This window comes from Rattus norvegicus, chromosome 10 (assembly GCF_036323735.1).
Source record: "Rattus norvegicus strain BN/NHsdMcwi chromosome 10, GRCr8, whole genome shotgun sequence".
NCBI classification, from domain to species: Eukaryota; Metazoa; Chordata; class Mammalia; order Rodentia; family Muridae; genus Rattus; species Rattus norvegicus.
This window is the reverse complement of record NC_086028.1, coordinates 81,298,338-81,324,738: the sequence shown is the minus strand read 5'-3', so window position 1 is coordinate 81,324,738 and position 26,401 is coordinate 81,298,338. Positions and strand designations below refer to the sequence as shown.

The window sequence follows — 26,401 nt, the reverse complement described above, 5'->3', positions numbered from 1 at the left end:
ATGAAGTCCTCAGGTTTGCACAGTGAGGTGTTCTTGCTCACCGAACCACATCCAGATTTTTACGTGGGTGCTGGAGACCGAACTCTTTTTTTTTTTTTTTTTTTGGAGCTGGGGACCGAACCCAGGGCCTTGCGCTTCCTAGGCAAGCGCTCTACCACTGAGCTAAATCCCCAACCCCGAGACCGAACTCTTATCTCCCCAGCTCTCGAGATCAAAAATTCTAATGCCTTTTGCTTTTTCCCTGTGTCTTTTGCCAGCTCCAGGTTCCCATGGCTCCTCAAGACGTTAGTCATGATCCTAGGACTTGCCACTGTTGTGTTTATGTTCAGAAGTTTGGCCCTTACAGCAGAGTTTGGCACCTTCAAGCCAGCGTTCCCAAAGCCTGGGCCGGTTGACCCAGTGCTGAAACTTCTATCCGAGGAGCACCTGAGGACACTCTTTACCTACAGTGACATCTGGTGAGACTCTGAGTGCTCTGGCCCCTCTGTTGTCTCTCCCTTGATGTCTCTTCCCTGCTTCTCCGTGAGCCTTAGACATTACAGACAATTCAGAATGGGTGCTGGTTACTAAAGTGAGTCTCAAAGAGGTGCAGTCTGTGGGATCCAGTCTCGGTTTCCTACAGCACCCGGTAACCTTGCAACCTCATTGGGAGGATGCTGCTGCCTGCCTTCGGCCCTAGTGGGACTAGCTGCCAACTGAAGGGCCTGTTGGTCTTAAAGAAGCAAGATGGAAGGGATAATTCTAGAGTCTGTTGGGCCTGGTGATTCACGCAGGAGGCTGAGGCAGGGGTTACCATGAGTTTGAGGCCAGCCTGGGCCACGTAGACAAGATCTCGTTTCAAAAAAGAAAAGGAAAAGAAGAAAGAAAGGAAAAGGGGAATGCTCTTTAGTCCCCGCCCCCTTCATCCCTACCCCTCATCCTGACTCTGAGGGGTTGGAGGGGGGGGGGACTGTTGGGTGTTTGCTGGATATCAACCCAGTTAGGACAGTGTGAGTGACACAAAGTTTCAGGCTAAGATCCTGCCCTCCCAGCAGTTGTCCATGTTTATAACCTTTTCTCCCTTGTTCTAGGCTCTTCCCCAAAAATCAATGCGACTGTGAGTCTGGCAAACAGCAAATGAAATACAAGTATCAGAACGCCTATAACCAGAAGGACCTTCCGGCTGTGAACGCCAGAAGACAGGCAGAATTTGAGCACTTCCAGAGGAGGTGAGGGAGGCTGTGGGGGCTCTTGGGTTTCTGGGAGCAGCAAACACTCAAGTGCTCGAGAGAGTGAGGAACCCTGAGAAAAGTCTGGACCTCGAACTCCTGAGGGGCCCCTGGGAGGAACTATGGGGAATGAGCAGAGGAAGACAATGGATAATAGCATTCTCCAAGGAAGATTCGCAGGGTTTCATGTCACAAAACATTTCAGTGATGGGCTGGAGAGATGGTTCAGAGGTTAAGAGCACTTCTGGAAGTCCTGAGTTCAATTCCCATGACCACATGGTGGTTCACAACCATCTGTAATGGGATCTAGTGCCCTCTTCTGGCTTACACGTGTATGTGCAGGCAGAATGCTGTACACATACTAAAAAAAAATAAATAAATCTTTATAATAAACAAATAATCTTTAAACACAAAAACAAAACATTTCAATAAAACTGACAGAGAAAAAGGACCAGAGAGCTTGGCACTGCTCAGTGACAGTGTGCTACAGCTGCCATGTGCCCAGGCCAGCACAGAAGGTGATTCTATGTACCAGGAACATTCTGTCAAGTGCCACCATGTGCAGACGTGCAGAATGTCACTTTGCCTTTGACCGTGCTGGAGACTGAACTTCAGGTCTCACTCCACCACTGAGCTCTACTCCTTTATGCCCCTGCCTCAGTTCTTCTCTTGTGGTGCTCGGAATCAAACCCAGATCCTTGCAATGTACTGAGCAAATGCTTTACCACTGAGTTACAGCCCCAGTCCTCCCCACATTTTCTTTTTTTTTCTTTTTTGGTTCTTTTTTTTTTTTTTTTCGGAGCTGGGGACCGAACCCAGGGCCTTGCGCTTCCTAGGCAAGCGCTCTACCACTGAGCTAAATCCCCAGCCCCCCCCCCCCCCCACATTTTCAATTACAAAGGGTGGATACCAAAGTCGTTGGTTGAAGAGGGGAATTAAAACAGGTTCTGGCTGGCTTTTATTAAAAGGGATTTGTATATGCTGGGCACTTGCCAGTAATTCCAGCACGTGGGAGGCTGAAGCAGGAGGATTGTAAGTTAAAGGCCAGCGTAGATTTCATGTCAAGATCTTGCCTCTAACCAACAAGATAGAGTTACTTGTGACAGCCCCTTTAAAAGTAACTCAGAGCAGAGAGGCTCTCAAGCTTCCTAATGCTGAGGCCCTTTAACATGTTTCCTCATGTTATGGTGACCCCATCCATAACATTTTCGTTGCTACGTCATAACTGTATTTTTGCTACTGTTGTGAATCATAATGTAAATATCTGTGTTTTCCGATGGTCTTAGGCGACCCCTGGGAAAGGGTTGTTTGACCCACAGGCTGAGAACTGATGCTTTAGAGAAAATGCTCCTATGCGGGTCCGGCTGGCTCTAACTGAACGTGAACCTTGCCTCCTTCTCACGTTGTCTATATATATGACTTGTTTCAGATATAGAAATTCATCGCCGCGGTAAGCAGGCATGTAGAAAGGGTTGGTCAGGGATGGGGATACTCTTTCATTAAGATTTGCTTTTTAGGGGTTGGGGATTTAGCTCAGTGCTTAGAGCGCTTGCCTAGGAAGCGCAAGGCCCTGGGTTCGGTCCCCAGCTCCGGGAAAAAAAAAAAAAAGAAAAAAAGATTTGCTTTTTAGTTGGGTGGTGGTGACACACGCTTTTAATCCCAGCCCTTGGGAAGCAGAGGCAGGAGGACCTCTGTGAGGTGGAGGCCAGCCTGGTGTAGGGCTACACAGAGAAATCCTGCCTCAACAAAACAAGCAGCAAAGACAGATCTATGTTTTTAATCACAGACAGAAATCCCGCCAAGCTTCCTGAGCTGTGCACATAGACACAGCTGTCTGATCTGTCTGTCTGATCTATGTTTTAAATCATATGTATGCGTGTGTGCGGGTAATAATTTCACTTGTTCTTGTTGATTATGAGGGTGTTTTTTAAAATGTGTTTTCAAAAAGATTTACTTATGTATTTTATATATGTGAGTACAGTGTCACTCTCTTCAGACACACTAGAAGAGGGCATCGGATCCCATTACAGATGGTTGTGAGCCACCATGTGGTTTCTGGGAATTGAACTCAGGACCTCTGGACGAGCAGTCAGTGCTCTTAACCGCTAAAATGCATTTTGCTGTGCACCGACTCTCATGCTTGCTTTCTCCTGAAGAGAAGGGCTGCCTCGCCCACCACCTCTGCTGGCTTCACCCAATCTCCCCTTCGGATACCCGGTCCATGGTGTGGAGGTGATGCCCCTGCACACGATTCTCATCCCAGGTAGGTACATCTGTATCCTTAGGGGCAGCCGGCAACACTCTCTCCGTTCTCCTTAAACGAAAGGACAAATCAGGAGCTTGCGGTTCACTGGGTGTCTATGTGCACAGCTCAGGAAGCTTGGCTGGATTTCTGTCTGTGTTAGAGTCCCTGCCTCCACAACTGAGCAAGCCCACTCAGTCAGTCAGAGGGTTTTGAGGGAGGGAGTGAGGATTAAAGAAAAAAGAAAAGGAGGATTAGATGACTTTATAGTAGGACCCCAGCAAATGCTGAGGCAGGTTCACTATTTCTAGTCTGCTTCTATCCCATTCTAGGTACGTGTGAAGAATAGGGTCAGTTCTAGCTTAAAGACAACGTAGTCAAGGAACAAACAAGGCATAAACAAAGTTCCCAGGGCCACTGTATTCAGGGACTTCATAAGATGATCAAGATACAAAGATCAGGGGTTGGGGATTTAGCTCAGTGGTAGAGCGCTTGCTTAGCAAGCGCAAGGCCCTGAGTTCGGTCCCCAGCTCCGAAAAAAAGAAAAAAGAAAAAGAAGAAAAAAAATAAAAAATATACAAAGATCAAGTCCCTCTGCCGTATTCATCTTGAGCCTTGTCCTAGCCCAATGTCAAATTCTTGCCTGAGCCGACTTCCTTGTTTTAGCCCAATGTAAATATTTTTGCCAATATTTTGCCAAGCGGCACCAAAAGCTTCCCAAACACAACTCGGGATCTCCAGCCATGGCTTCCCCGAGGCTCTGGGCTAATACAGAAGTTGGGATTCTGTGGGCCTCTGGGAATCTCAGAGAAAAATTGGTTTTCAAAGGACTTACATCATCAGGAGCACTTCGATGACCCCCATCTTCAAGGAAGGCATTTTGAGAAGAATGCTGTCAGCGCAGCTCCCTTCTAAGTAGGAAGCCTGGCTTGGCAGGTAGAGGGGTCTGTGCCACGCTGACACCTGAGGTCTGTACTCAGGAGATATACGGCAGAGTCAGCTTCCTCAGGATCGCCCCTATGTGAGCTGTGGCATGCGTGTACCCTCCCACCCCCACCCTCTGCCACACACACATCCATGTGTGAAAAATAAAGCATTTTAATATAAATTAAAATAACAAATCCTTTTCCAAGCCCAATGAGGTACAACTCATCTGTAACCACACAGCAGTCAGGAGACTGAGGCAGGAGGATCAGGAATTTGAGATCAGTCTCAGCTACACAATGAGACTGTTTTAATCCCACACCCCAATACCAAACGCTCCAAATTAAGCAACTAAAATAAAACAATGAAGACAAAACAAAGACAAAAATAGCTCTTCATGGGGTCTTTACGGACCCCTCTGGCTCAACATTACCATCTTTCTGAAAGCCAAATGCAGGAGGCTGAGGTGTTTTCCCTCACAGAGGTGGTAGATGGACTCTGGACCTTCTGGTGGATTCTTGCCCTACTATGGGCTCTTGGCATCTGGAGGCAAACAGACCCCCACCCCCACCCCCAATGAGTCATGGAAAAGACCTGAGTGTAGCTGGGTGACAGTGGCACTCAGGATCCAGCAAGTCTCCGTGAGCAAGACCCAAGTTATGCAAACCCACACTGCAAACAGGTGGAGAGTGAGTGCCCGGGATAGACAGAAGGCATGTAGGTGCCAAATCTGCTGGGAGCCTTCTGGATGGAACCAGAAGGAGAAACTGGCCCTCCTAGGCCCAGTAGCAGCTAAGCCTCCTCACTTCTGCATTCCTTTCTGGCTGAAGTCATGCTTGGTTAAGTCCTGAGAGATGACTGATGTATTTTGCCTGGAGGGAGAGAACGACTGATTGAACCCAAGACTTCAGACAAGAGCTGTGCCAATGTGACCGACCCTTAACCCTGATAATGATTTTGAGTAGTCGTTTAAAAATGATCTTACATTTTGGGTAACTTAATTATTTAAAAAAAAGATCTGTTTATTTGATTATTTTGTTTGTTTATTTAAAATATTTATTTATATATGCACATATGTGTGTCTGTATATATACATGCTTCCATGCATGTAGATATGTGTGGAGGCCAGAAGACTGTGTCAGGTGCTCTCTATTACGTCAGGCTTCTCCTTTGGAGGTAGGTTTTCTGGGGCTCGTGTTTTCCCTGCAAGGCTGGAAGTCAGCAGATCCTAGCAATCCTTCTATCTCTGCACCCATCAGGGATAGGGTAACAGGTGTGTAGGACACCCATCAGGGATAGGTAACAGGTATGCAGAACACCCATCAGGGATAGGGTAACAGGTGTACAGGACACCCATCAGGGATAGGGTAACAGGTGTGCAGGGCACCCATCAGGGATAGGGTAACAGGTGTGCAGGGCACCCATCAGGGATAGGGTAACAGGTGTGCAGGGCACCCATCAGGGATAGGGTAACAGGTGTGTAGGACACCCATCAGGGATAGGGTAACAGGTGTGCAGTATACCCATCAGGGATAGGGTAACAGGTGTGTAGGACACCCATCAGGGATAGGGTAACAGCTATACCCACATTGATATTAAGGTGCTGGGATCTGAATTCGGATACTTATGCTTGAACAGTGTTCTTCTGAGACAGTTCTCCAGCCTAATTGTGTTGTGGTGAGTTTTTGGCTGCACCACTTTGTGCTCCCGGCAGGCGAAAATCAAGCACCCGCCCAGGAGCTATCTCAGATCCGCAAATGGACAACACACAGACACAGACACACAGACACACACAGACACAGACACAGACACACACACAGACACACACAGACACACACAGACACACACACACAGACACACACACACAGACACACACACACAGAGAGAGAGAGAGAGAGAGAGAGAGAGAGAGAGAGAGAGAGAGGTGCACCAGTTAATTTTAAAATGTCTTGACTACCTCAAAGGCTGGGCACTCCTAAATCTTCCTCCTGCCACCTGCCACCCCAAGCCCAATAGAAAAAAGTGACCAGTAGCTACTTATCTGAAAACTTACATGGCTGGTTGGCTTTATCTCCTGCCCTGTTGATTTTCTCTGTGTCCTACCCACACAACTCTCAATGTCCCAGCCATTGGCTATTGGCATCTTTATTGATAGATCAAAAAACCAACTGAGGGGGCTGGAGAGACGGCTCAGCGGTTAAGAGCACCGACTGCTCTTCCAGAGGACCTGAGTTCAAATCCCAGCACCCACATGGTGGCTCATAGCCATCTGTAATAGGATCCGATGCCTCCCTTCTGGTGTGTCTGAAGACAGCTACAGTGTACTCATATATAATAAATAAATAAAATATTTAAAAAAAAACAACTGAGGACAAGGACCTTCAGCTTCTGGACACACAGACTCAAAGCATCTCCAACATGTTTGTTCTGTGGTTTTTATTTATTCAAGTTAGATTTTGTGAGACGGGGGTCTCTGTGTAACAGCCTTGGTTGTCCTGGAACTCACTCTGTAGACCAGGCTGGCCTCAAAAGCACAGAGATCCATCTGCCTCTGCTTCCCAAGTGCTAGGATTAAAGGCCTGTACCATCATGCCTGGTGCTTTATTTATTTATTTATTTATTTATTTATTTATTTATTTTTTTGGTTCTTTTTTTTTTTTTTCGGAGCTGGGGACCGAACCCAGGGCCTTGCGCTTCCTAGGTAAGCGCTCTACCACTGAGCTAAATCCCCAGCCCCTTATTTATTTATTTATTTATTTATAATTATTCAAGCAGAGGAGGGTACCATTGTAGATGGGCATGAGTCATTATATGGTGGCTGGGGACTGAATTCAGGGTCTATGGAGAGCAGCCAGTGCTCTTAACCTCTGAACCATCTCTCCAACACTGTGTTTTTTCTTTTATTTTTAACAAAATAACTTTAAATTGTTTAATCCTTTTAATAGTTTCAAGAAGTATCATCACAAATAATTTGAAAAACCTTGGAGGGTGTCTTGCTTGTTTTATAGTTTGCTTTTTCCTGTTACTCTGATAAAATATCCTGACAAAAACAACTCAGAAAGAATTTATTTTGGCTCACATGGGGATTCCCAGTGTCATAACTTTAGTTCCTGAGGATCTGAGGCCTCTGACCTCCATGAGCAACAGGCCCACGGTACACAGACATACATGCAGGCAAAACGCCCATAAACATAAAATAAAATAAAGGAAGTCAACCTCTGGCCTCCATACACATGTATATATGCTGCATGCATACACACACATACCACACACACACGCACATGCACACATATACACACACACACATACACATACATACACACATATACACACATATACACACATACACACATATATATATATACATACACACATACAGACAGACACATACATACATACACATACACACACATACAGACACACACATACACACACATACACATACATACACAAAAACACACATACAAACACATACACACATACACATACGTACATACACACAGACACACACATACATACATACACATACACACACATACAGACACACACATATACACACATATACACACATACACACATACACATACATACACACATACACACATACAGACACACATACATACATACACATACATACATACACACACATACACACATACACATACACACATACACATACATACACACATACATACACACATATACACACATACATGCACACACATACACACATACACACACACACACACACACACACACACACACACACACACTGAAAGTTTATTCTCACTTACCAAGAACTCCCTTGTCTTGGTTTATTTTCCTGTTGCCATAATAAAATACTCCGACAAAAGCAATTTAAGGGAGAATGGTTTGTTTACCTCATAGTTCCAGCTTACTGGCTATCATGGTGGAAGTCAAGGTTCAGGAACATGAAGCAGTTCGCCGTACTATGTATGCAATCAAGTCAGTAGAAGGGGGCCATGGATTCATGCACATTAGCTCCAGCTCATTATCCATTCACACAGGCCAGGATCCCCTGCCTAGGGAATGGAGCCACCCACAGTGAGTGGGTCTTCCCATTACTCCAGAGACATGCCCAGATGCCCTTCTCCCAGGCAATTCTAAATTTTGTCATGTTCGTAATTAACAGTAACTATCACATCCTCCCTCCCACCCCCTGGCAAGTTTTATTCTATTTCTGAGAGTCTGACTATTCCGAGGTTCATTCGAGGATCATTCAGTATTCATTACGTCACCATTATTTCTTTGCCTTCAGTAACAGGACCATCTGGAAGGGGCTGTGTGAGTTCACAGAACCCAAAGCTGAAGGTGAACACTGGAAGTCTTAGACCCTTGTGGGTTTGAGAACATGGGACCTTCTCACAGTCCGGGAATGAGGACTGTGTAGGCCAACCATCTGATAGGCAATGGCACTTGGTGGGGCTCTCAGATATGTAGGAGTCGGAGGCAGGGAGGTGTATGAGGGAGCTTTGGTGTCCACTCAGACACTTTTTCCCCTTTCCTGTGTCTTCTAGGCCTCCAATATGAAGGGCCAGATGCCCCAGTCTATGAGGTAAGAGTCCCCATCTCAGCATTTTTAGCACTGTTTTCCCTTCCACACCTATGGCTCATCTCAGCCTTTAACCAGCCCCTGTCATTAATCCAACTCAAACCCCACACGGATACAAGTGGGACATGGGGGCATTTTGCACAGTTCTCTGGCCTTTGGAGCCACTGCAGGGAGAACTTCCAAAGCCACCTACATGGCTGTGTTTGCTCTAGGGGCAAGCAGTTGCCACATGTGACCTCTGACAACAAAAGGATGAGATGTCCCATTGTCCTCCCCTCATTACACAGCTCTGGGTTGGGGTCTTAGGAAGGGATGTCTGAGGGTGAGGTGCAATCTCATTCAGAACCTGCAAAAGGGCCCTGAGAATCGGGACTTGGGGTGCGTGCAGATGTACCTGCAGAGGGAGGAGTCTGGAGGTGTGTCTTCCTCTATGGCTCTCCCACCTGACTCGTTGAGACACTGGGGAGCTCACTGGGTTTTGGCGAGGCTGACAGCCAGCAACCTCCTGTCTTGTTATCCACCTTTGGTGATGGGGGTTGCCTGACTTTTTGATGTGGGAGCTGGGCATTCAAATTCAGGTTCTGCTACTTATGCAACACAAGACATATTCTTACCCACTGTGGGCATCTCCTCAGCTCAGAAATGAGGTCTACACCCATCACCCCCCCCCCCACAGGCTGAATAGAGGGTGGAGTGGGGGTGCATAGGCTGCTCTATGTCCTCAGAGGGCTCCTCAGTCACCCACACAAACCCTCCCATCCTATCCCTGTCTGTCATCTTTCTATAACTATGATTTATTTCTTTATAATGGTACTAGGGATGGAATCCAGGCCTTCATACATTCTGGGCAAACACTCTACCCCTGAGCCAAGCCTCTAGGTCCTTTCATTAGGTGCTTATGCCTCCTTACCGTGTGGGTGTGGCTGTCTGCTACTCCTCCTTGTCTGCCTAAGGGCTTGCTAATCAGAGATCTCTGTCTGCTGATTGGCCTGCGACTTCAGTAGGAGTGAGCTAACCCAGTTGACTTCCCACAAAGATGCCTAACTATTGCAGACGACCAAAGGAAGGGTAGCCTTTAGAGCGGTGGGAATGGAGAGAAGCCTGCACACAGCTGCATCTTCAGGTAGAATTAATGGCCACATTTTGGGCATCCGAGAGATGGAATGGAAGAAAGTAGTCTTTACATGTCGTGAGAGGACTTGGGTGAGAGGGGTTGATGGGCTTACATCAGCAGTGTCTAGTAGTAACGAACTGATTTTAGCAGGTTTGATTGATTGATTGATTGATTGATTGATTGATTGATACTGAGGATTGAACTCAGGCCACCAGGCACAAAGGCCAGAAGAGCTATCTGGTCTCTCAGAGCTGAAGTTACAGGCTGTAGAGAAATTTTAACCCAGCAACATGGCTGCTCTCACATCCAAAAAATATGGTTTAGACCAAATACAGACATGTCTTTGATTACAGAATGATCTGGCTGGATAACAGACACGCCCTTTGTATACACCTTCAATCCCTAACAGTGAAGGTAAGGTGAGTTTGTAGAAGAAAGCAGCCATATTTGAAAGTGATATCTAATTGAGGGGCAGACAAAGTGATGAATCAGAGGAAGATTTGGCAGGATCAATCAGAGATAGGATATGCCCAAGGATAGGATAGGATAGGAGAACAGCACAGGGAAGAGAGGTTATGAGAGGGGGGGAGAGGGAGAGGGAGAGAAGGAGAGAGGGACAGGAAGAGGAAGAGAGGGAGGTGGTGCGGTGAGGTGTGTGTGTATGGCAGTTTTACAAGGACGATTTTACAGAGACAAGTTGTCCAGAGAACAAGCAGACAGAGCGAAAGCAGAAAAGCCAGAGAATGAGAAGGAACCAGAAGATTAGAACCTATTGCCAAAGTTAATACAAGGCCAGGCAAAGAGATCTAGGTAGAAGCTGAGTAAGGCTGATTGAACCAGTCGGCTTGGAAGATTAGATCGTACGGAGGCTAGGTGCTTATAGGCCGAGGCCTAGGTGTAGTTAGAACAGAGAAATGTTCTGGACTCAGCCTGAGCGGGTATTTGCACAGCTTGGGTACAGCGCCCATCTCATCACCTCATCTGAAGAATTAAAGCGACACAACAGGCTTCTGCAGAATGCCCAGCTTCTGTGGGTGCCGAGCTCTGTGTTCTGGCTCCTGTGGTCGCACAGCTGAGCCATCTCTCCAGTGATTTATTTTTTTTAACTCTAACTTTGAGTGCAAGACTTCCTAGCAGGAAGGGTCTATTGCTGTGCTAAACACCACGACCAAAAGCATCTTGGGGAACAAAGGGTTTATTTCAGCCTAGAGTTTCACATCACAGTTGTCTTAGGGTTTTACTGCTGTGAGCAGACACCATGACCAAGGCAACTCTAATAAGGACAACATCTAATTGGGGCTGGCTTACAGGTTCAGAGGTTCAGTCCATTATCATCAAGGTGGGAGCATGGCAGCATCCAGGCAGGCAAGGTGCAGGAGGAGCTGAGAGTTCTACATCTTCCTCAGAAGACTGATTTCCGGGCAGCTAGAATGAAGGTCTTAAGCCCACACCCCCAGTGACACACCTACTCCAACAAGGCCACACCTCCTAATAGTGCCACTCCCTGGGCCAAGCATATACAAACCATCACAATAGTTCATCAAAGTCAAGGCAGGAACTGAAAGCAGGACCTTGGAAGCAGAAACCCCAGTGGAAGTCATGGAAGTATGCTGCTTACCGGCTTGCTCTTTTCTTCTTCAGACTGTACACTTTGTATTTCTCTTTGCCCATTTGTTCTTTTTCATTATAGACCTGCTGAAGAGTGGTTAATAATAACCATGTGACAGAGTCAGTATTAAGCTGTCTTGAAATTTCCTCTGTGGAAGAAATTAGTCCTTTGCTTTTAACTTTGCTTCAAGCAAGTTCTTAGAATAAGGGCAGAAAGCAGACTTGTCCTTGTCATCACAAGGACAGTCTCTAGCCCAGTTGCTCATATTGTTTCCCCCTAAACCTCTTGAGCCACCATCCCCATAGTTTCCAGCACCACTGTCTTCCAGGCTCCCAGTAGGTTGGCCCGTTAGGCTCTGCATACAGCGTTCAGCCACTTTCCTAGTTCAATGTCCCCAAATCACAAATGTCCCCAAACGTCACAAATACGGTCAGGTATGTCATATCCCACGAATATGAAACCAATTTCTGTCTTGGTTAACTTTCTATGGCTGTGATAAAAACACTATGACCAAGGCAACTTATAAAAGTATTTCATTGTGATTACAGATACGGAAGATTAGAGCCCACAGTGGCAGAGCAAAGGCATGGTGGTAGGAACAGCTGAAAGTTGCATCTTAAAAGCAAGAGGCAGGGGGTTGGGGATTTAGCTCAGTGGTAGAGTGCTTGCCTAGCAAGTGCAAGGCCCTGGGTTCGGTCCTCAGCTCCAAAAAAAAAAAAAAAAAAGGCAGATGGGTTGGAGTGATGGCTCAGTGGTTAAGAACACTGACTGCTCTTCCAAAGGTCCTGAGTTCAAATCCCAGCAACCACATGGTGGCTCACAACCATTTGTAATGGGATCCGATGCCCTCTTCTGGTGTGTGTCCGAGGACAGCTACAGTGTACTCATATATAAAATAAACAAATAAATCATGAAAAAAAAAGCAAGAGGCAGAGAGTACACTGGGGAAGGTATGGAACTTTTGAAGCCTCAAAGCCTGCCCTAGTTACACACCTCCTCCAACAAGGCTACACCTCCAAATCCTTCCCAAACAGTTCCACCAACTGTAGACTAAGTATTCAAACATATAAGCCTTTGAGGGGTGTTTTCATTCAAACACCACACAGGGCCAATGGTGAAGGCAGTGGGGTGAGTCAGAGACAAACATTTTGTTTGTCTATTTTTTTGAGACAAGGTCTCACCACTGCACCCTGACAGGCCTAGAATTCTCTGTGTAAACTAAACTAACTTCAAACTCAGGTGGCAGAGAGCTGGGAATAAAGACATGTGTCACCAAGCCGGGATATAATAAACACCTTGAAACCACTTGAAACCTGATGGTACCTAATCGATGATGGGTAAAATCCTCTGCCGGGAGTTGTGCTACAGTAGGAGAAAAAGACCCAGAACCAAACCCTGGAAAACTCCCCTCGGATATCAGAGGGTAGAGGACCAGGAGTGACTGACAGACAGAAGTCGGTAGCAACTGCAGCAGGAAGCGAGGCAAAGTGGCCCCTATGGGCTGTGCCAGCTATTAGGGTGGTGACAGCAGGACGCAGAAAGATCTCTTGAGCTCTGGGGTTCAAGGCTGCTCTGGGCAACATAGTGAGACCTCAGGACCTTATTGAAGGAGGAGGAGGGGAAGGAGAAGGGGATGGAGGAGGGGGGAGGGAGGAAGGAGGAGGAGGAGGAGAAAGAGGAAGAGGAGGAAGAGAAAGAGGAAGAGGAGGAGGAGAAAGAGGAAGAGGAGGAAGAGGAAGAGGAGGAGGAGGAAGAGGAAGAGGAGGAAGAGGAAGAGGAAGAGGAAGAGGAGGAAGAGGAAGAGGAGGAAGAGGAAGAGGAAGAGGAAGAAGAAGAAGAAGAAGAAGAAGAAGAAGAAGAAGAAGAAGAAGAAGAAGAAGAAGAAGAAGAAGAAGAAGAAGAAGAAGAAGAGGGCATCAGATCTCCCTATAGATGGTTATGAGCCACCATGTGGTTGTGGGGAATTGAACTCAGGACCTTTGGAAGAACAGCCAGTGCTCTTAACCACTGAGCCGTCTCACCAGCCCCCCGACTTTTTTTTTTTAATAAGAGTTTCTCTGTGTAGTCTTGACTGTTTTGGAACTCTCTCTGTAGACCAGGCTGGCCTGGAACTCACAGAGTGCCTGCTTCTGCCTCCTGAGTACTAGGATTAAAGGTGTGTGCCACCACTGCCTGGCTCTAGAAAAAGTCCTGAATGAACAATGTTCCATAAAAACAAAGAGATGTTTATGGGAATGAGTCATTTAAACCCATGAGTCTTTAGGTCTTGAGGGGAAAGGGGGAGGGGGAAGGAGTTAGTCGTAGAATCTATTCCCTTTACAACCAACATTAACCTGTCCTAGCTCCTGATGGGTCTCTCTACCATGGGTGCTCTGCCCCCTGCTGGCCATTCTGGGTACTTGCCTTTCCCGTGAATGGCTTTTTCTAGAGGATGGGAGACTAAGGAGTCACACTGAGGTGGGAATACCCTTTTATTGGATAGGATAAAGGGTCTCTAGAGATGGACAGGGGTGACTGACAGGTGTATAATAATATGAGTACTTCTAATGTCACCCCTAGGTCACCTTGAAAGCTTCTCTGGGGACACTGAACACCCTTGCTGATGTCTCAGACAATGAGGTGCAGGGCAGAGGCCAGAGGCAGCTGAGCATTTCCACCAGACACCGGAAGGTCCTGAACTTCATCCTCCAGCATGTGACATACACCAGCACCGTGTACCATCTCCACAAGGTGGACATAGGTGAGAGTCTGTCTTCTGATCGCAAAATGCTGGAAAAGGGCACCAAGCCCTCTCAAAACCTTCCTCCAGGACTCTTCCTGTGTGCCAGTTTCTGAGCCTAGACAATGACCCTCCTATTTACTGCACCCAATAGAGTCCCCTGCTGCCACTGACCCCCACAGCGTGACTTGAGAAAGGTCATTGACACTGCTTGCCTTGTACAGTGGACACCAAGTCCTGTCACTGTGGCTAATTCCTGAGACAACACAGAAAAAGAAAGCTCTGACTCACAGGCTTGGAGGCTCCGGTCCGTGGCGAATGGGCCCTTGTGGCGAGGGAGCATAGTATGGTTGAACTGTATGACAGAGACTCTCACCTCACAGCTAGAAAGCAGCTGCTCCTACTGTCACCTGAAAGGCATGCCCACAGGGACCTGAACACCTCCCATCATACCGTAGTTTCTAAGGGCTCCAAATCCCAATGTCACAACAGTGGTTTATACCTATACCATGGGGACCTTTGGGAACACTGATCCAAACCACAGCACCATCTAATTCTGTTAGTGATGGAGTTTTGTTTTACTTGATACAGGATCATAGATAGCCCGAGCTAACTTCAGACTCTGAACCTGTGTGCCTACGGTTTCTACCCCCTGTATGCGGGATTATAGGCAATGCACCCCTTAGAATGGTTTGTGCAGTGCCGAGAATCAAAGCCAGGCACTCCTGTGTGGTAGACAGCCACTCTACCAACCCAGTTACATCCCTAGTAGCTTGAGATAGGCTCTTGTGTAACCCAGGATTTTCCAAACTCTCTTACGTAGCTGTGGCTGGCTGGTCTTGAGCTCCAGGTCCCCCTCTCTTCATCTCCCAAGCTTTGGGTTTACAGGTGTGTATGCCCACACACTCTGCTTGGTTTTTTGTTTTTGGTTTTTTTTTTTTTTTGTTGTTGTTTTAATTATTTACTTGTTTGTCCATTTGTTGAGGTAGGGTCTTGTGGTGTATCTCGGACTGGCCTCAAATTCTTTGTTCCTATGCCTCAGACTCCGTATGTATGGCTGAAATTACAGCCATACAGCACTATGCGTGGCTGGCCTTATCTGGCCCTGTTAACTGTTCTCTGAAGCTATTTATTTGATTAATTTCCACTTCTTTATTGGGGGCATGAGCATATCACAGTGGCCATACGGAGGTCAGAAGACACCTTGTAGGAGTTGCTTCTCTCCTTCTACCAAATGAACCCCAGGGATCGAACTCAGGTCATTGGGTTTAGCAGCCCGTGCCGTTACCTGGTTACCTGCGGAGCCACTTCTGGGAGTCTCTGGAACTTTAAAAGCTGCCACAGCTTCTGCCCAGGAGGTAACTCGCCTAACCAGCCTGCATATCACTATCTTGTGAGCACTCTGGCAGAGAGAGAATGTGGCCAGTTCCAAGGATACGACCTTGTTTTTCTCCCCACACACACACCACACACACCCATTACAGAAACTCCCAGGAAAACAAATCTGGCCACCCACAGGGCAGCCTCAGTTTTTGTCTGCATACTTTTGTTAAAAGTATCCTTTTCCCTTTTGAACACAGCAAAAGGGGGAAAGAATGTAACACATTTTACAAATGAAAGTTCCGCTTGTTGGTAGAGCGCTTGCTTAGCATGCCCAGAGCCCTGGGTTCGAGGCCCAGCATCATATGAAACTGGGCATGGGAGTGCTATGCCTAAGACCCTAGCACTTGGGAGGTGGAATCAGGAAGGCTAGAGGTACTAGGTTCTCCTTCATGGCTGTAGTAAGCATCCTCCCCACCTTCAGATTTTAAAGCATCTCCCTTCAGAAAATGACCCTGTGTTCTAAGATGCATTGGATATGACTGTCCTGGTCTTGTCATTGGAGACAGGACGGAGGGTCATGGCATAGTAATCCAGATCCTCGAATCTCCAGCCCCTTCTAGCAGCCCATCCTTACAGCACATTGCCTCAGGAAGGCACAGCAAGTCAGGAGTCAGGATGCCACCATGTACGCTCCAGTGTGCATGGTCCCTCAGCCTCCTCGCAGGCAGGACTCGCCCTGCAGCTGCTGGCCTCCTTGGCTTCCTCAGGGTGTCAGAGTCTGATCGCATCTGACACTGCCTGGGCTCTGACCTCTCTTCTTTTTCCAGTGAGTATGGAATCCAAGTCATCAGTGGCCAAGTTTCCAGTGACTATCAAACATCAGACTGTACCCAAGTTGTATGACCCTGGACCTGGTAAGGCTCTCATCCCTGAGGCTCAGGCATCAGGCCTGGTGGAAGTCAGAGTGCAAGGTGGTTTGAATGACAAGCTCCGCCTCCTCCCGCCCCACTCGTATATTTGAATGCTCAGTCTACAGTCAGTGGAACTGTTTGGGAAGGAGTAGACGGTGTGGAGGAGGCGTGTCGGAGGTGTGGCCCCGTTGGAGGAGCCGTGTCACTGGGGGAGCTTCGCTTTCTTTCTGCCTCCAACTTGTGAATAAGATGTAAGCTCTCAGCTACTTCTACCTGCTTGCTGCTTTTCTCCTAGCCATGATGGCCATGGACCCACCTTCTGAAACTGTAAGCAAGCTCCCACTCACGTGATTTATGTATAAGCCGCCTTGGTCGTGGTGTCTCTTCACAGCAGTAGAAAAGTAACTAAGACAGAGAGAGCACTTTTTCTCTAAGATTCATTTTTATTCTTTTTTTTTAAAGATTTTATTTTATTGTATATGAGTACACTGTAGCTGCCTTCAGACACACCAGAAGAGGGAATCAGATCTCATTACAGATGGTTGTGAGCCACCATGTGGTTGCTGGGATTTGAACTCAGGACCTCTGGAAGAGCAGTCAGTGCTCTTAACCACTGAGCCATCTCTCCAGCCCCATTTTTATTCTTTTTAATTGTGTGTGTGTGTGTGTGTGCGTGTGTGTGTGTGTGTGTGTGTGTGTGTGCGCGCGCACGCGTGCGCGCACATGAGCGCACACATGCTCACGTATACATACGCGCCCTTGTGTATGGGTGTCCACAAAGGCCAAAATTCTTCCTACGCCTGGAGTTCTAGGTGGTTGTGAGCCACCTGATATGGGTGCTGGTAACCAAGCTTTGGTCCTCAGCAAGACCAGCACATGCTCTAAACTGTCAAGACCCCAGTCCCCTCAGTCCCTTTTGAGACAAGGTCTCATCTGTACCAAGGTGAGCTCAAACCATGTATATAGTTGAGATTATCAAACTCCCAAGCATCCTGCCTCATTTCCCCCAGGGCCGGAATTTCATGCAAGCACCAGCAAGCTCAGTTGGTAGGGATCAAACCTAGGGCTTCGGGTATGTTAGGCAGGCACTCTGCCGACAGTTAGACTTCCATGGCTTCCCTATTCCAGGGTAGACTAGAGATCCTCTGGCCTCGGCCTTGTTAGTGGTGAGATTACAGCATCTAGTGATGTGTGCGCGTGCACACTCCTGTGCATTTGTGTGTGTGTGCCAGTGCGTATGCCTGTGTGGGTGGGCGAGCCAGCAAGCACTCCTGCTACACTGGGGATGTGAAGTCAGAGGACGGCCTCAGGTGTGGTCCTCGCCTTCCCTCCATCTTAGGTGAGGCAAGGTCTCCTTTTAGTGTTTGCTACTGCATATACCAAGGTACCCGGTCCTAGACCTTCCAGAGACTCCTGTCTCCTCCTTCTGTTCCACTGGGGTTAGTTACGGCTGTAGAGCCTGGCTTTACGTGGGCGCTGAGGGTTTGAACTTAGATCCTTGTGTTCGTACAGGGGATACTTTACCCACCAAGCCATCTTCCTGGTCCCAAGTGCGTTTTCTTTTTGATGTCGAATCTATAAATGTTCTTTTAGTGATTTTTTTCTTTTTGTCTTTTGAGGTTGGGTGTTGTTACACAGCCTAGGCTGGTCTTCACCATCCTGCAGCCTCGGCCTCCCAAGCACTGGGATTACAGGTGTGGGCCTGTATACCTAGTGCTTGATCTCTCCCTCTCTCTCTCTCTCTCTCTCTCTCTCTCCCTCCCTCCCTCCCTCTCACTCTTGCTCTCGCTCTCTTTCCTCTCCTCTTCTCTTCTCCTCTCTCTCTCCGTCTCTCTCCCTCTCTCTCTCTCTCCCTCCCTCCCTCCCTCCCTCTCACTCTTGCTCTCGCTCTCTTTCCTCTCCTCTTCTCTTCTCCTCTCTCTCTCCCTCTCTCTCCCTCTCTCTCTCTCTCCCTCCCTCCCTCCTTTCCTCTCCCCCTTCCTCCCTCTCACTCTTGCTCTCGCTCTCTTTCCTCTCCTCTTCTCTTCTCCTCTCTCTCTCTCTCTCTCTCTCTCTCTCTCTCTCTCTCATCCTCAAAATGAAAGATTTATTTTGACTAATGGTTCTGAAGGTCATTTTTCTCATTGCTGTATGAATACAGAAGCAGCTCACTGGAGAAGGGGTTCATTTGGCTCATGTATTGAGGGACCTGCCCATCACAGCAAGGAAGTCTGTCAGTAGGAGTGTGAGGCAGCTGGCGCACTGTGCATACTAGGAATCTTCTCTCTTTCCTTCCTCCCTCCCTCTCTCCCTCCCTCCCTTCCTCCCTCCCTTTCTTCTTTCTCTTCTTCTCTTCCTCTCTCTCTCTCTCTCTCTCTCTCTCTCTCTCTCTCTCTCTCTCTGCTTACAGCATATGGATCAGGATGCAGGTTCTCAGCTACTGCGTCAGTGTCATGCTTGCCTGTCTGCAAACATACTTCCAGCCATGATGGTTATGAGCAAACCCTCTGAAACTAGAAGTGAGCCCTCAGTTAAATGCTTTCCTTTATAAGCTGCCTTGGTCACAGTGTCTCTTCACAGCAGTAGAGCAGTAACTAAAGGTACTCGTCACGTTATATTTGGCTACAATCTCCACCATGGTGTTGAATAACAGCAGCAGGCAGTTTTGTTTGCTCCTGACTTTAAGAAGAAAATTCTAGCACGATGCCATTCATGTTGCCATGTGGCAGGCGTTTCAGGGTAAGAAACCTCTCTTCTTCCGTTTCCTGTCTAAGAATTTTTACTATTGGGGCTGGGGATTTAGCTCAGTGGTAGAGCGCTTACCTAGGAAGTGCAAGGCCCTGGGTTTGGTCCCCAGCTTTACTATTAGTGGATGTCAAATCTTTTTAAGATCAATATATATTTGTGTGTGTGTGTCTGTGTGTGTGTGTGTGTGTGTGTGTGTGTGTGTACCAGGTGCTCACTCAGTGCCTGTGGAGGCCAGACGAGGGCGTCAGAGCCCCTGGAACTGCAGTTTCAGTCGTTAGGGAGCCACCAGGTGGGTGCTGTGAACCCATGTCTTCTGCAAGAGCAGCTGCTGCTTAGTGCTCCAGTGTCTGTACCTTGGTGTCTTTCCCGTGAACGAGCTGACCCTTTTCTCTTTTCCAAGTCTTTTGTTTTTACCCTTCCCCATGTTTATGCATACATATGTTGTGTGTTTATGCATACATTGTTGTGCTTATGTATAGACACATCTGCTTGTGTATGGATGGTGCCCATGAACCACGTGGAGACCCACGGTTACCACCTGGAATCCTCTGCAATGGCACTTCCGGCCGGTTCACTGAAATGGGGTCTGAGTCAAAGCCAGAGCTTGATAATACAGCTAGTCTCCCTGGACAGCTGGGGATCCCCTGAATCCGTCTTCTGAAGCTAGAACTATAGGCATGCTGCCACCCCTCCCAGCACTTCTGTGGGTTCTTGGGATGGGAACTTGGGAAACTGCACATTTGAATGGCAGATGTTTCAACCACTGGGCATCTCCCCGGCCTCTCCAAGTCTTGTGGGTTTCTTGTTTGTTTTTACAAGTCATGTGCTTTATGGTGAACAGTCTTGTTGCTGTAAAATTATAAAAAATGCTGTCTTTTACCCCGCATTGTAGTGCCCCAAGATATCTGGTAGATATCTTCATCTCAGTCAGCAAAGCTTCTCACCTGCTCTGCTCCATCCCATATCACACTGCCGATGGCTTCTCTCTGAGCCTGGCACCAATGTCTCTGCCCATCCAGTTCCCAAGGCAGGCTGCCACCATGCCAGACATACACATCCCAATTCCGTGGCAGCCCAGTGTCTCCAGCCGCCACATACTCTCTTACACTTAAATCGCCACAAGAAAGAACACACAACACAATAACCTCTGATCCAATAAGATATAATTACCCACCTAGACATACAAAGTCCTGTACACATCCATCATAACAACCTGTAAATGTGCAGAGAGGAGTCTTAGCATCGGCCTCCATGTTCTCTCTGCTGCTTCTCCTCACCTCCTCCGGTCTCCTCTTCTCTAAAACTTTTCTCCTGCCCATCCTTCCTTCCCATCCAATGACAGGCCTCGGTCTATCTTGTGCCTGCCTTCACCTGTGTGACATCCTACACAGTCTGGTCCAGGTCCTCTGGTCCTCAAGTAGACTTCTTCCTAACCAGGCCTTCCTGAGATAGAGGCAGGAAATTTCCATGATGTTCTCCTCAGAACTGATGGCAAAGGTAGGCCATGGGGCCTTTAGACCTTTTCTTCTCTTCTCGGGCTCTGGGCAACTCAACTTCTAGTAGTTAACATGGATAAAGGACACAAGGGTTTGCTAACAGGCAAGCCAGAAAGGAAGAATCCAGGCAGCAGGAAAATGGCACAGCAAAAGCAGCCAGGGACAAAGATTTCACCAAATTGGGTAACCTTAAAATGTCTTTATTTCCCAGTGCCACTGAAAAACTCTGATTAAACACCTCCTGTGTACAGAAGGCATGAGGTCCCTAACACTGGCAAGTTAGAGGATAAAGAGGCCACCAGATAATGGGAGTGTAACTTAGTTGGCAGAATTGCTCAGCATGAGTGAGACCCTAGGTTCGAATCCCCAGCCTGGTAGGAAACCCATCTGAACAAAGCAACTCTGGACAGAGGTTCTAGCATTCACTTCTACATTTTTCTCTAGAGAGGAAGCTCAGAAACCTGGTGACCATCGCCACGAAGACTTTTCTCCGTCCCCACAAGTTTAAGATCCTGCTTCAAAGTATTCGAAAGTATTACCCAGACTTAACCGTGATTGTGACTGATGACAGCAAGGAGCCCCTGGAAATTAAAGATGACTACGTGGAGTATTACCCCATGCCCTTTGGGAAGGTATATCCCCCTCAGACCGGGGGCATCTAGCTCCCAGAACAAGAGTGCCCCAGATTCAGCTGTACCCATGGTCTTCTCTAGGGAGCAGAGTCCTGTGGTAAGAGGGTTCAGGGTTTCTCTTGTTCAGATGCAGAGGGAAACTGGCTCGATCTCATCCCACATGAATGAAGTGCTAGTTTATTCTATCCTCCTCCTATTTGATGTGGAAATTGACAGAGGTTCTTCTTTTTTTAAGATTTATTTATTTATTTATTATATAGAGGGCATCAGATCCCATTACAGATGGTTGTGAGCCACCATGTGGTTGCTGGGATTTAAACTCAGGACCTCGGGAAGAGCAGTCAGTGCTCTTAACCACTGAGCCATCTCTCCAGCCCTTGACAGAGGTTCTTATAGGTGGATCTGACATCTGATTGTGACGTGTGGGGCCACAGCAACCTTTTGTTCCCTGTGACTGTGCCCAAGCGAGGCTCTCCCTCCCTCCCCACCTCATCTCGCCTAAAAAAGGGAAGGATATTACTGATAGCAGATGTTCCCCAAACCAACATCTCCCAGGGAATAGAAGGCAACTGGAAGATGAGAAAGGACTCCAGTCTATTCACAGAGGCCACTGGACCAAGGAGGGACTTTCCAATCTTTGTCTCAGTCTCTGATCCAGAAAGTCCCTGTCCCTGCCATGTTTCTCTGAGGCAGACTCCTTTGACCCGGTAGTTGTGAGCCTTGTCTGAACTATAGAATCCCACAGACTCCAAGTTCACCCATGGTGGGAGGCGGTCTGGCCACTCCAGGAAAGCTCCCCCTGGTGACAATTGCTGTTCCAACCCCATGCTGCCTGCAGGGCTGGTTTGCTGGTAGGAACCTGGCCATCTCACAGGTGACTACTAAATACGTCCTCTGGGTGGACGATGACTTTCTCTTCAGCAACAAGACCAAGATTGAGGTACTGGTGGATGTCCTGGAGAAAACTGAACTGGATGTGGTAAGAGACAATGACCGATCTGTAATCACGAGGAAGGGTGGAGAAAGGAATGTTGGTGTCCGAGGGGGGAGCTGAGGGGATGAGGGGCTCACAGCTTGGCTGCAGAGCGTGCTCTGTTTTGAGCAAATTTTATACGCCATACCAAAAAAAGTTTACAATTGTTCTATTCTTAAAAGAGCATATTTATACCACATTTCTAATTATTTTCTTGGACTATATGAGGTTTAAGAGAACTGTGTCCTTGTTCAGTCACGTTTAAAATTAATTGGTTAGATTTATTTCCTTTTATTTTATGTGTATAGTTGTTCTGTCTGCATATATATCTGTACCTACAGAGGCCAGAGGAGGGTGTTGGACCCCCTGGAACTAGAATTACAGATGGGTGTGAGCTGACACATGAGTATTGGATGGGAACAGAACTCAGGTCCTCTGCAAGAACCACTGAGCCATCTCTGCACCCACCAGCCCTCACATTTATTTTAAATATGAAAATATAGTTGGACACCTTTAATTCCAGCACTGGGGAGGCAAAAGCAGGAGAATCTCTTGTGAGTTCAAGGCCAACCTGGTCTACAGAGTAAGCCCTTATCTCAAAGACAACAAAAGCAATCCCCTAAAGTAATACTGTGTATGGTGGTGCATACCTGTGGAAGCGGCTGATGGGAGTTCAAGGCCAGCCTCAGCTACAAAGCAAGTGTGTATGTATGTGTATACACATTTGTATGTGTGTGCCTACATGTGGAGATAGGGATTCAGTGACCGAGTGGCAGTGTGGGAAGGGCTGTGGCCACAGGGTGGAGCCACTGAGGGTCCTTTCGAGGCTAGAGCCACAGAGTAGTGTTTACTCTCTTAAGAGGTGCGGTCCAAGGAGGCTTCCTGGAGGGAATAAACACGGATCCTGCTCAGACCCTGGTTTCTGTTTGCTGACTAGGTGGGCGGCAGCGTGCAGGGAAACACTTTCCAGTTCAGGCTGCTGTTGGAACGGAGCGAGAATGGGGACTGTCTTCACCAGAGGTGGGGATCATTCCAGGCCCTCGATGGCTTCCCCGGATGCACGCTGGCCAGTGGCGTCACGAACTTCTTCTTGGCTCACACAGAACAGCTCCGAAGAGTCGGTTTTGATCCGGCCCTGCAAAGAGTTGCTCACCGAGGTGAGAAGCTTGGAGGGTGAGGCAGGAAATGAGGAAGGTCCTCCTTGGAAACCCCTTCTTGATCTCCCAGGGGTCTCCTGTCACCCCAGCCTATAGAGCTCACAGTCCCTCTTGCCGCCCTCGTCTCCCCACGCTGCCTCAGTCCACTTGAGACGTGCTCCTCCTTCCTTCCCCGCAGCTCAGTCCTTTATCTTTCTCTGCTTCCGTCTTCTTTCGGGAAGTCTTTTCCATCTAAAACTGCACCTAGGGACCGCCCTATCCCTCTCCCCTTCACCCCTTGCTCTCCAGAACCCACAGTACTGTTTAGTGGAACCCAGTGGATGCCCACTCTTCAATCTGAGAAACCGAGGCTTTCTGTTTCTTTCCTTCCAGCTCCAGGACTCCCTGGAACCAAGGGTGTGGCTGCATTTTCCGGTGGCTAGGAACCAGGTTCTCCTCAGGTGTGGGTGGGGGACCACGGCGGTCTGTCTTTAGTTCCCTTTGTCTCCTGTTTCTCTTTACAGAATTTTTTATTGATGGGCTGGGGAGCCTGTTGGTGGGCTCGTGTCCGGGGGTGACTGTAGACCACCAAACACGAACACCATCGAAGGATCCAAAGCTGGCTGCCTTGGAGATGTCTTACGCCAAATACCGGACCAACACCAATTCTCAGGTCCAGTTCAAGTTAGCGCTCCACTACTTCAAGAACCATCTCTACTGCGCCACTTAAAAGGCAAAGAGCCGGAAGTGCAATACGCAGATTAGCTGTGGACAACAAAAAAATAGTAGGACTGGACATTAGGTGTGCTAAAAGCAGACTCCTAACAAGGGGAACAGAGAGCGAAGTAGCTGGAAGTTGGAGCCAGTGTAGGGACCCTGAAGTCGGCTCAAGATGCCCCAAAGACTAAGTTCTCAGAACAGAGATTTTCTGCCCCCGAGGGGTAAAGGGCACAGAATAAGAGACAAAGACAGGGGCTGGCCAGTGGTGGTTTACACCTTTAATTCCAGCACTCCGGAGGCAGAAACAGGCGGATCTCAGTGAGTTTGAGACCAGTCTGGTCTTCAGAGTGAGTTCCAGGACAGCTAGGGCTACATAGAGAAACCCTGTCTGGAAAAACAAACAAACAAAAAGTTAATTTAAAATAATGTTATTCAAAGCCAGATGTTATGGTTGGTGTAGTGTTGTAACCCCAGAGCTGAAGTAGCAGATTAAGAAGAGTTCAAGGCCAGCATGAGCTATGTGAACGCCTATCTTTAAATAGGGGGGCTGGAAAGAGTTCAGTGCTTAAGAGTGATTAGTACTCGTACCTAGATTGGTTCCCAGGACCCACATGATCAGTCCCAGCTGTCTGTAACTCTCTTCATAATTACAGTTTCTGGAAGCGTCTTCTTACCTCCAAAGCTCCTGCGTACAAATGGTACATACATACACTCAGGCACACAATAAATTTAAAATAAATGAAGGAACAGTGAATGGCTAAACATTAACCAGCTAATTCTGCTTTTATTGTGTTAAGACTGCCTGGCCTAGAACTCTGTGTAGAACAGTCTGACCTCAAACTCATAGCGATCTTCCTGTCTCTACCTCACAGTGCTGAGATATGAGGTCTGAACCACGGTTTCTGGCTTGATTTTTTTTTCTTAAGAATTATTTATTTTAATATATATGAGTACATTGTAGCTGTCTTCAGACACACCAGAAGAGGGCATCGGATCCCTTGTGATAGTTGTGAGCCACCATGTGGTTGCTGGGAATTGAACTCAGGACTTCTGGAAACACAGTGCTCTTAACCTCTGAGCCATCTCTCCAGCCTTCTGGCTTGATTTTTAAACTTTGAAACTTTGATTTTAAATATGGTACTTGTTCATTGTAACTTTTATATTTTAATTTAATGGGTTATTAAACTAGATGTTAAAATGATAGAATATTCTAGAATAAAAATGACTTTTAAAATCATGAAAAGTAACACTAATTTTAAAACTTACATTTACTCCAATTTACTCTTTATGCAAATTTCAACACTCTGAACACACTTTTTTTTTTTTACTTCCCCAGGTAGTTATTGTTGGACTATAGAAAGTCAAGCACCAGCTTGGAGTGGGTACGGAGACAGGGAATGACACACCAACTGGGTGTGGTGTGGGCTTTTAATTCCAGTCTTGAATTCAGAGATCCTCCAGCCAGGGCTGTACAGTGAGCTCAGAGGAAATGGCTCAGAAGGTGAAGTGCTTACTACCCAAGCATGAAAACTTGAGTTCAGATCCCCAGAATACAAAGTAAGGTGTGGCTGCAAGTCTGTAACCCTGGGCATTCTCATAGCAAATGTAACATCCTCCAGTTTGACAGGGTTGTCATTAGCATGCTCAAGTGGTCTTTTCTCTACTTCAAGATCTAGAGTCATCTCTCCAGGAAAAAGAAATAGTCGAGATGTGGCTTTGAGAGAGAGAGTTTCCTATGATCCAGTAATACTTCTTTCCCAGGAACACAGGATGTTCCAAAAGGATGTGAAATAGTCCATTCAATTCAAAGGGTTCAGGAAGTCCCTGAAAACCACCAGACACACTAGGCCCTCTCCTTCCTAAGTATATTAGCTGTAAGGACTGCTGAGAGACACTCTCAGACGAGTTGAGCTGCCTGAAACATTATCCAACCTGTTGAGCTGTCTGCAAGTTGTACAGAGGGTTCCAAGTTTACAGCTTTTGTGATGTTGTGAGCTCTCCTGTTGCAGCTGTCTTTTGAGTCATTCTTGCTCCTGTGATAATCCCTCACCCATACTTCTGCATGTAACCCCAATAAAACTCATCAGTCTGCTA

The 26,401-nt window shown here is 47.3% G+C and overlaps 1 protein-coding gene across 1 annotated transcript; it reads left to right on the top strand.

The window, feature by feature from the left end:
* B4galnt2 (beta-1,4-N-acetyl-galactosaminyl transferase 2) lies at positions 1-26,401 on the top strand. The gene is made up of 11 exons (XM_039087862.2): positions 1-22; positions 203-458; positions 1,071-1,208; positions 3,365-3,471; positions 8,913-8,950; positions 14,230-14,410; positions 16,540-16,626; positions 21,291-21,478; positions 22,317-22,457; positions 23,389-23,608; positions 24,112-26,401. Exons 1-11 carry the CDS (start codon positions 1-3, stop codon positions 24,315-24,317), a joined length of 1,584 nt encoding a protein of 527 aa, XP_038943790.1. The 3' UTR covers positions 24,318-26,401.

Bases quoted from the DNA above. Each gene is read 5' to 3' on its own strand.
- B4galnt2 (XM_039087862.2), top strand. From the start codon at position 1: ATGAAGTCCTCAGGTTTGCACA. The intron at 23-202 runs GTGAGGTGTTCT...TTATCTCCCCAG, and splicing joins GAAGTCCTCAGGTTTGCACA to CTCTCGAGATCAAAAATTCT. The intron at 1,209-3,364 runs GTGAGGGAGGCT...TTTCTCCTGAAG, and splicing joins TTTGAGCACTTCCAGAGGAG to AGAAGGGCTGCCTCGCCCAC.